The 11,272-nt window shown below is 33.7% G+C and overlaps 1 protein-coding gene across 1 annotated transcript; it reads right to left on the minus strand.

Annotated features, from left to right (window-relative positions):
- Positions 1-262: 262 nt before the first annotated feature.
- LOC113177041 (olfactory receptor 4F15-like) lies at positions 263-1,204 on the minus strand. The gene has a single exon (XM_026381576.2). It carries the CDS (start codon positions 1,202-1,204, stop codon positions 263-265), a length of 942 nt encoding a protein of 313 aa, XP_026237361.2.
- Positions 1,205-11,272: the final 10,068 nt, after the last annotated feature.

Raw genomic sequence — 11,272 nt, forward strand, 5'->3', positions numbered from 1 at the left:
TCAGTGTAGAATATAAATTTTTTTCACTTGCCAAAAAAAATAACTGTAATAAATCAATTCTCCTCTTTAGATGTAAATAGTTTTAACTCAATGAGACAGAAAAATAATAACTTATACCAGTAGGTCTACAAATATACACCAAACATTGGAATTCATGAAACTTTCAGATTTTTTCAGGTCTAACCAAAATGTGAACAACACCAAAAAAAAGTGTTACTAGCTCTTAAGATATGTGAAATTATCCATATTGAGCTCTTATAAATTATTTGGAGATTTTCGGCAGACCCAGGAGCTGACTAATCATTCTCCTCATTGCCATCTTCATGTCTTTGTTCCTCATTGTGTAAATGGCAGGATTCAGGATGGGTGTGATCAGAAAGTCCACAATGGCAAGAAACTTATCCACTGGCACTGTGGGAAATGGCCACATATAAACAAAGATGCATGGTCCAAAAAACAAAACCACCACAGAGATGTGAGCTGAAAGGGTAGAGAGGGCCTTGGACAAACCACCTGAAGGGCATTTCCATACAGTGAACAGGATGAGAATATAAGAGATAATCAGCAAGAAGAAGGTGCCTATGGAAATGAATCCACTGATAGCAGTTACCAAGAACTCCATTCTATAGGTATCTATGCAGGCCAGTTTGATAAACCAGGGAAGATCACAGTAAAAGCTGTCTATCTCATTAGGACCACAGAAAGGTAAATGGACAACAAAAGCTACCTGAATCACTGAGTGAATGATACCAATAAGCCAAGCACCAGACAGAAGCAAACTGCACATCCGTGGGCTCATGATGGTCAGGTAGTGGAGGGGCTTGCAGATGGCCACATATCTGTCCAAGGCCATGGCTACCAGGAGCACCATCTCAGATCCACCCAGAATATGAAGGACAAAAATTTGGATGAGACACTCCTGGAATGATATGGTTTTATCCCTAGAATACAGGTCATGAATCATTTTAGGAACTGCTAAGGTGGAAAAACACAAATCAATAAATGAAAGGTTAGCTAAAAGAAAGTACATGGGAGAATGTAAATGAGCATCGAAGGTCACTGTAAACACAACAAGGGTGTTTCCCAGAATAATCGTGAGATAAAACACTGTAGAGAAGGCAAGGAGGAAATGCTGCACTGGTCTGTAGTTAGAAAGTCCCAGCAATATAAATTCAGAAACTTCAGAGAAATTGGATTCATACATTTGGTTCTCTTTCTTTTTGTGTATGTGTGCTACCTAAAACATCAAAAACAAATCAATAATAAAATAATTAATCATCAATAAATATTGAAACAGATTTAAATTATTTTATAAGGTAGAATAATTAAAAAGGAAATCTTCAAAAATATCTATAACATATTTTGAAAAATCAGTATATTTGTTATCCATTCAACTACTACTCACCATGAGTGTATACAGTATGCCAGGGACTATGTCAAGTTCTGAAGTAGAAGTAAAACATTGATTCTGGCCTCAGCAGATTTGTGGGCTAATGGTGGTGCATCTAGGTATTAAATATCTTTAAGTGTAGATAAGACATTGATAACTGATTGAAGAGAAGAACTGAGTACTACACGAAAACAAGTGGCTTAACTCAAGGTGACTGCTTTGACTGAATTAACTAGAAAGTTACTATACTAAGAGTAAGTATAGTCCAGATTGTGAAATGTTTGTTCAAAGACCCTGAGACCTGCAGGAAGGCATTGGGCAGGAGGATGAACAACTGAGATCACATTACATTGATACAGAAACTTATATCTATGAGATTTGCTTTTTATCCTAAAAGCAACAGAAAACTATCAAGGATTTTAAACAAAAGCTTCCTCATGTTTCTATTTTCAAATGTTCATAGAAGATTCAGTGGAATGAAAGGGCTATAGTGACCATAAGGTGACCCAATGAAGATACATAACATAGTTATACTGGTTATTTGGTTGACTAGGTGTATCAGTCAAACAATGATGGTCAAAGAAAAGATAAAACAGGGAAAACTATAGATCTTTGCCTATCAATATAAAGTCAGGGCTGGGTTTGTAGCTCAGTAGAAGAATGCTTGCCTAGCATGTGTGTGACGCTAGACTTGATTCTCAACACCACATACAAATATATAAAATAAAGGTACATGAACAATTAAAAATATTTTAAATAATAAAGTCAATAAAGATTAACTGGATACTTAAATGTTGAAAGGAGAAACAATCCAAAGAAGGTATGGGAATATTTAGGCATATATTAATATTAAAAATTCATGCCAGAATACCTCATATTCACAAGTCATGCAGAATATAATTAAACTAGTATCCAAAATAACAAAATATAAATAACATATCACATATGTGTGTGTGTGTGTGTATACACATGGATGTATGAAGACAGTGAAAGTAGATATACATGTAGATATATTTATAAGAACTTAAAAACACTATAAAAATAAAGACAAACTAGAAAATAGTTGCAAAATATCAGACAAAACATTAACCTTTTTATAAAAAAATAGTCTTTCAAATATAATAGATAAAATGTTTATTAATTTTAAAATGAACAAACTATATAAAGACGAGGGAAAAAAGATGAAATCCTAATAGTCAATCAACATATGAACAATAAATATATTATTAGTATTAGAGAAACTTAAATAGGACAACATTGGTTTACTCTTTTGAACTTAAGTCACAATTTTTTCAGTAATTGATAAGTTACCATAAATGGTGCTATGAGTGAACTAGACACTCTCTTACATTGACAGTGACAGTGTAAACTATTGCAATTTAATCAAAACACATAGGAAACCTATTGTTAAAAAATTGTATATGTAGGAAAATATACAAAGATACCTTTCCAAAATGATTATCTCTGGGTTTTCATGGATGTACTTTTTAGTTTGAAAAAAAAATTGTTCTTTCAGTCACGGTAAAATGAAGGTTAAATATCAATTGTATAAAGGTCTAATCCATGGACTTATTTTTTCCCATCTAAATTTTTAAAATCAATTCATCTTTGAATAAACAACAGTTCATGCTTCTCCCACCCATGGCCTGGGTTCCAATTACTTTTACCACCACCAAGCTTTCCTCAGGTTCACCCCACTAACAACCTTTCTTTCTCATGTCATCACTGTCCCTGCTGCCACTCCACAACAAGCCCTGGCTCCATGTGGGAACCACTGCACACTGCATATGCAGGAAAGCAAATAAAATGGATCCATCATAGTCAAAAACAGACAAAAGCAGAGTGACCAGGCAGGGAGAGACGTTACTCATAAGGTATAGAGCAGACACTGTAGCCAGGGGGAAACAAGCAGGGGTGATGGGATGAGGCTCCACCAAAAGGGCACTAAGTCAGGACTTTCATAGACAGTAAGTGGGAAAGAATAGAACAGAATTGGGGACATAATGCCTTATTGCTACTGTACTCTATATTCAAAATTCTGGATGAAAAGATTTTTTAAAATTCTTTTTAATTGTAATTGGACACAAAACCTTTATTTTATTTATTTATTTTTATAAGATGCTGCGGATTGAACCCAGTGCCTTGCACGTATGAAGTGAGCACTCTACCACTGAGCCACAACTCCAGCCCAAGGAAAAGATTTTGAATGCTGTCACCCAAAAAAATGGTACATGTTTGAGAACATAGTTATGTTTACCCCTATTTAAACATTATACAACTTGCATATGTATCTAAACATCATTTGGTATCCATAAATATGTACAATTTAAGTTCTTACAAAATAGTTAATTTTTAATTTAAATTAAAAATGAATTGAGCAAGAGAGAAAGGGACAATAATTGCAATGAATGACAATGAATGTTATATTGGACAGAAGTTATAATCAGGTCTATCTAAAAGTTTTGATCATGCATTGGGAGGATTTTAATGTGCACATATTCAGGAATACAAATAATGCCCATTCTTTATATTTCCTAACTGAAAAAATGAAAAAATAAGACCAAAACAGAAGTAAGTATAATATGGCAGTGGTAATGGAATTATTTTTCTGAATGGTTAATGATTAATTTGTTTCTTTTATTTTTACTTTTGAAATGTTAAATTTCCCTGTGTTGATACAAACTGTCTTAATAGTTAGTTCAATAAGAACAGAAAATAACATTATCAGAGGATTATGACTGATAGAAGGATCAATGTATTAACACCACAGGAAGAGAGGGTTAAATTTAAAACCACATAAGGAAGCAGAAATAACTGGAACAAGGGCACACAAGTATGGATAATAAGTAGACTGATTGACATTCAACTATCAGTCATTACTAGTTTCATTGTTTTTGTTTAATTAATCAACAAGAAAAGAAAAAGAATAAGGGGTTGGGAGAACACAGAGGAGAAAAATAGAATCCCTGGGATTTTCAATTTTCAAAATAAAAGGTACTCTTTCACACTGTTGAATTGCATATTGATGATATTTACAAAAATGTAACATCTGTTTCTAGACACACTAGCAAATGAACAAATATATATCTAGGTGCATCTATATGACATATATTTACATGTGGAAACATGTGCATATAGTAAAATATAAAAGCGTGTAAATCAATATTGAAGGTATTAAACATGTTATAGAACATATCTGCAATAACACATATGAAGCTATTAAAATCAGTTGCATCATTTACACACATGAATCTGGAAATATTTCATATTTAAGTGAAAAACAAGAACTCATAATGAATTTAATACTATGGAAATGAGGGTATGTATTTGAATAAAACAATGTCCAGGAATGCACACCATATACCACCAGTGGCAAATCCTGAGAAGTAGGATAAAATGTGGTTTTCACTTCCAAAGGTCTATATTTCTGTGTTATGTCATACAACCCTAAAAAACTGTATTGCTTTAGATATAAAAGTTGATTTTTAAAATACAAAATAAGAGATTAAAGACAAATTCCCCTGCAAATTCAATGTAGGGATATCATAAAGATTCAAAGTAGCATTTACAAATTGTAACAAAGTTTTATAAATGTTTAGAAAACAACTGTTTTCTGATTTTAATGAAAACGAAAAATCCTCAGAGTTACTCCCAGAGTCTGTTCTTGGTAAGGGATTCATCACCAAGACAAAACCTCACATTCCTGTGAAGTCTGTTGCTGCTTTCTTGTGAATATGTCTGTCATTCCAGGGAGGAGATGAAAGGCAAAGGGAGAAGAGAGTAGAGAAAGGGACGTGGACAAGGAAAGGGAAGAAATAGAGAACACAGGCAAGAAGGAGCAGCAGAAAGGTGAAAGGGAAGCAGTTGAACCAGCTTACCAGTGGAGGAGCATTTCCTGCATCTTCCCTGCCTGCTCCCTGCTTAAATTCCCTACTGACCTCTGCCTTGGGAACATCTGAGTATAGTGATAAAACTCTAGGAATCTGTCTACTGCCCAGGTTCAGTCCAACATATGTATACATATGAAATAAAGGGACCCCTTACCTTTTTATTGTAAAAATTCTATCCCATGTGTCAATTCATCAAGGACAACTTCCACACTTGGCCAATTTATATTCTTATATCTTGTGAATGTGTAAATAGGTAACAATGAATCCCAATGATAATGCACCAATACAAATATGGATAACATTTAAAAATAAATAGTTACAACAATAACAACAACTAAAAGTTCTTCTCCCTCTCTATCCAGTCTGTATTAGGTATTCCTCCTCTTTGCTCTTGCACCATACTGGCAAATTTCCTATATTGCCTGTCCCATGGTATAATTTACACTGAGTGTTCTCCTTGTCTGCCATGCTAAATCCATGCCTTCTTGATAGCAGAGACTGTATCTTTTTCACAAATCCTGCTTCACCATAAGTACTGTCATGTTGAGAAAGAAGTGTGTGGTTATATGGGTACAAGCATGCATGTGTATATAAATGCACAAATGATTGATGATGATAGCTCTTTGGTAAAGAAATTTTAGACTACATCCTGATCCTATTGAAAAGTGATGCCAGTCCTATTGAAAAGTGATGCTAGTGAAATTGTTAAACAATAATTCAATTATTAAACTCTAGAAATTATCATAAACCTATGGCAGTTCTGAGAAAATTCAGTGTGATACCAATTTCCAGGCTCTTTGCTAGTTTCTGTAGAAAAATAATATGGTCTAAACCCAGAAATTTCCTTGCAAATCAAAGCAGAATCTAGGCATATAGAGCAATGAAAACTCTAACTTCCCCTTTGGAAACACAAAATAAGTATATGCTCAATGGATGCTTTTGAAAGGAAGAATAGAATTGGAGAAAAAGTTTTAATGTTTTGGCATAGGTACCAGACATTATCTATATAAGAAAAATAACTGATAATTTTAGTAAGCTGTTAACTTTAATTACATCATCCCCACTCACCTGGCTAACGGCAAAAGAAAGATGCCAGAAATCAATATCTCTGCCCTAACAGGATTTTTTAAGAAATGTTTTCTTCTCATGCTGTGTGTTTAGTGCCTCTCACAAGTGCTCCAGCTCTAACAAGGACCTAGCAGCAGCATTTGGTGACCACCTGATGGCTGGTGCTCTGAGTCCCCAAGCCGTTTACCATGGGAATTCTACTTTTGAATCCTCATGGTCTTAAAGAGGAAAAAACAAAACAAAACTGAAAGTTTCATTAAGAATGTAAGCAGAAGGCAAAGGAAACTTCAAATAAAATATGATAGAAAAATCTTTTCAAAGAAAATTAACATCTTATATTTGTCTATTAATAAATTAACTATGGTGTAGACCAATATCAGTGAAAAGGGTATAGGTATTAATGAACTTACTAAAGAGACATTTTTAGAATTCTGTTGGAGACATTTCATGGAATTTTGGGGCACATGGATTCCCAGTTGTTCCAGCAGTGTTAGCTGAAGTCAGATCCTTTCTCCCCTGAACAGTCATGGCACTCTGTTCAAGAATCAATTAACATAATGTATACATTTATTTATGGGATTCCCATTCTCCTCTGCTGGTCTATTTGTCTATCCTGATACTAGTACTGAAGCAGAAGATAGAAATGGGAAAATGGGAACCAGAGAGCAAGAGGGTCCCACAACCCAGGATTAAAACCCTAGGCTAAAGCTTGTGTTTTGGTTTTGGCTGCCTGACTGGATGGCTCCACTCACACTTGGATACCCCCTACATTCTGTCGTTGCCCCAGGCTTCTTCAAATACCTATCCTTAATCATCTTCAAAGGATTGTTTTGAACCCAAGCAATTCTTTTGTTTTAAGGATCAAGTACCGGACAAACTCAGGTTTAAAAACACATTAAACCATCCCATTATGGAAAATGTACAATTAGCATTGTACATTGTCAATTGAGTCAGAAAAGGAGAACAATCAAGAAAAACTTTCCAATGAAAGTTTAGTTCCTCATCAAAATCCTATAAAAACCCTCAGACAGAAAGTTCCCATGGTACCCTCTTTGGGAGCTTTCCTTGCTTACTTCTAATACATCTGCTGCTGAACTCTCACCCTCTGACATCTGGTACTTCATTCTTCAGGTGTGGGAAACAAGAACTGTTCAGCACTCACACCCCTTGTGTTATGCTACCACACAGTTTATACGGTTGTAGCTGTGTAGTAAGTTTTGAAACTAAGAAATGTGATTTCTCCAACTTTGTTCTTTGCTTTCCATTATGTGAAGTAAAAATTATTCCTGATGAATGATTTCAAAAGTGTAACATAAAATGAAAATTAAAACTCTTCTAGGAACCCCCAAGTAATCACTGTTAATTTTTTAAGTATTTTTTGTATTTATACTGTCTTTTTATTTTTATTTTTTATTAATAGTTTATTTTTAGAAGTTTTGATTTGGAGAAAAACTCAGCAGCTAGTATAGATAAAGAGTTCACACACATCACACACACACACACACACACACACACAATTTCTTTTGCTACTAATATCTTACATTAGTATGGTACATCTGTTATAATTAATGAACCAATATTAACACATCATTACCAATTAGAGTCCATGACTTATTTAGATTTCCTTAATTTTACCTAATGTCTACTTAGATTTCTCTTACTTGGTAGTTTCCTAGACTTTCCTTGTTTTTCCTGACATTTACAGCTTTGAAGAAACATGACCAATATATTGTAGGTTTCCCCTTTATTGGGATTTATTTGATAGTTTTCTGATAGACTATTAAGCAAGCATATGAATGTAATGGAGAAAGGCCACAGGTAAAGAGGAATTAATTTTTAATAATTAATTTGTGATTAATAATTAATTTGATCCACTGATTAATTAAGTCAATCATTTGTGACAGTGTGAACTTATGAATATTCATTTTATAACTTGGGTTCTTCCTGGAACTAGTAAGTAACTAATAAGCAAAGTCATTGAGTATAGAATTAATTTAAGATGGATTATAAACTTAAATATCATTTTAAAACTGGGGAAAGCATACAGTTTCTCCTCATTGTTAAATGTGATTTTAATATTGGTTTTTCACATGTTCTTTATCAAATATAGGAAATTCTTCTCTATCTCTAGTTTGCTGAGAAGTTTTATCATGACTAGGGGGTGTATTTTGCCAGAAAATACACAATACTTTGCACAGATTGATGTAATCACCTGACTTTTCTTTTTTAGTCTGTTGTGATGGATTTTACTGACTGATTTTACTGAGCCTTGCATGGCTACAATAAACATACCATGGCTATAATTTTTAATACATTACAATGTGTGATTGGTTAATATTTTGTTAAAACTTTTTTGCATCTGTGTTCAGAAGAGATGTTGGTCTTTTTTTCCATTTCTTGTAGTGTTTACATAAATGCTTTGACATAAGGGTAATACAGCCTTCATAAAATGAATTAAGAGGTTTCTAGTCTAGCTTCTATGTGGGGACAAGTGCATGGAGTATTGCATACATGGCATACATGCAAGGCTCCTGAGTGGCAGGCCACTCCCCTCATGCTAGGCACATGATTGGCAAATGACTTACCCAGAAAACACAGCCCTGGGCATGAGTCCCTGTGCTTGCTCCACTGACAGCTCCAGCTTCTCCATTGGTCACTGCAGGGACAGTTGGCCAGAAACTGCATTGGTGGCTGCCTATAATCTGCTTAGCTACTGCCTGAGTGTATATATATATATATATATATATATATATAGTAAGTACACAATAAAATCAGACCTGCTTCCTGCTTGGTCTCCTGATGTCTTCATTAGGGACTCCACAGCCACACTCTCCTCTACCCTGTTCCGTGGACCTCCTCCCTGAATGAGAGGGAGCCCACACAATTCTGTATTTTAGAATAAATTTTAGAAAAATGGTATCATTTTCCATAATATTTGGTAGAACTCACCAATGAAACCCATTGAACCAACTGTATTTCTTTGAAAAAATTATTATTTATATAATCTTTTTATTATCTGTAGATCAATTCATAGTATTTATTTCTTTCAAATTATTTTTTTTATAATTTTCACCTTTCAAGGAATTGATCCACTTTACCTGAAGAAATATGAAATGGTATAATGGTGTTTGAAAATGTAAATTCGTTAAAAATGTATATTGTTAATTCCAGAGCAACTACAAAAATGTTTTAAATTGTAATTAATAAGAGAGGAGATAATTGGAATGTATAATACAAAGAAAATATTAATTTGCAACTTTTAGTTCAAATAAAATTCAATTTAAAATGTCAAGTAGAGGAGCTGGGCTGGGGCTGGGACTCAGTGGTAGAGTGCCTGCCTTGTACGGGGAGGGCACTGGGTTCTCAGCACCACATAAAAAATAAACAAAGATATTGTGTCCATCTACAACTAAAAAAAAAAATGTCAAGTAGCGATAATAATAATGATGATAAAATATAGTCATCAGAACCTTTACATTGTAGCTAAAAAAATGTTAGAGAAAAATTAATCACTCTTAAACATCTCAAACACAATTAAGAATAAATAAAATATTATACTTTCTTTCTAGCTTTACCATTTAGGTAATGAACAATACAATATAACAAAGCAAAATGTCAGAAAATAATACATAAAAATAAATACTAATTAAGCTCTGCATGGTGACCCAGGCCTCCAATCCCAGCAAAATGGGGCTGTGGCAACACGATTATACATTCAAGGCCAGCCTTGGAAACTTAGAGAGACCCTGTCACAACATAAAAAATGAAAAAGAGCTGGGGTTGTAGCTCAATAGTAGAGCACACCTAAGGTCAATCCCCAGCACTAAAAAAATAATAATTAGTTAATTGTTAATTAATACTAACCAGTTAACCACTAGATTTATATAAAAATCAACAAATAAATTGAAGATAACTTTTTTGAGGAAAATGTGATGATAAAAAATAAAGAAAATGCAATTTCACAGTATTTTATTTTAAGATAGAAAAACACATAGACACAGAAGAAATTTCAAAATGATTTTATACTTTTAAACCAATTTAAAATGCAAAATAAATCTGATCAGTTTCAAGAAACTGACTTGAAACTCAAAACTGACTCCAGAAATTGTTTTTCTTAAAATTAGGCAAACCCATTATCTTAGAACAAAACAACATGAACAAACCAACTTTTAAGTAAATCCAGTGTCTCTACAATGTCAAAACATTCCTGAAATGTGAGAAGATCACCCACCCAGTGAGGCCAGAGTCCACATTTTGGGAGAAAAATAGATAGATGTCTGAAAGACTTGTAGGAAGATATGGTGCATTTATTTATCTATTTACTTTTGCAGTGGTGGGGATCAAACCCATGAAGTTGCACATGCCAGGTAAGTGCTCTACCACTAAAATTATGTCCTCAGCCTGCAACTTTATTTCTGCCTTCTCCATAATTCATATCCTGACTTTCAAACTTTACAACTGTTTGTAAAATGTTTAGTAACTTCTCTGTACCCTCTATTTATATTGCTGCATATCAACTTAGAATGTGGTTTTCCTGGCCATTCATATTTCCTCTGTACAACTTTTACATTTGAAACTTGTTCATACACATACCACAGGTTACACTCAGATTTGAAGGCCATTCAAACATGTGTCACAAGGAAAAACAAATTTATACCAAAAAAATCACAAATTATTGCTTTTTAATATCCCTTTTAAAATATTCTTCATTTTTCTTGTTATGATTTTAAAGAATCTCAGAGATCATTGTCACATTTCTCTGGATTCACAAGTTAACAAGGCTTAGATCTTAGAAAAATTTCTTTTAAAAATTCCACCATAGACCAAGAGAGTAATACTTTTGTGTTAAAAAAAATGGATGTCCTACATATACATAGAAAAATTTCCTTAGATGCAAAAGAAAATATTCAACAGCTATTGCTCC

This window comes from Urocitellus parryii, chromosome 6 (genome assembly GCF_045843805.1).
Source record: "Urocitellus parryii isolate mUroPar1 chromosome 6, mUroPar1.hap1, whole genome shotgun sequence".
NCBI classification, from domain to species: domain Eukaryota; kingdom Metazoa; phylum Chordata; class Mammalia; order Rodentia; family Sciuridae; genus Urocitellus; species Urocitellus parryii.

Bases quoted from the DNA above. Each gene is read 5' to 3' on its own strand.
- LOC113177041 (XM_026381576.2), bottom strand. From the start codon at position 1,204: ATGTATGAATCCAATTTCTCTGAAGTTTCTGAATTTATATTGCTGGGA.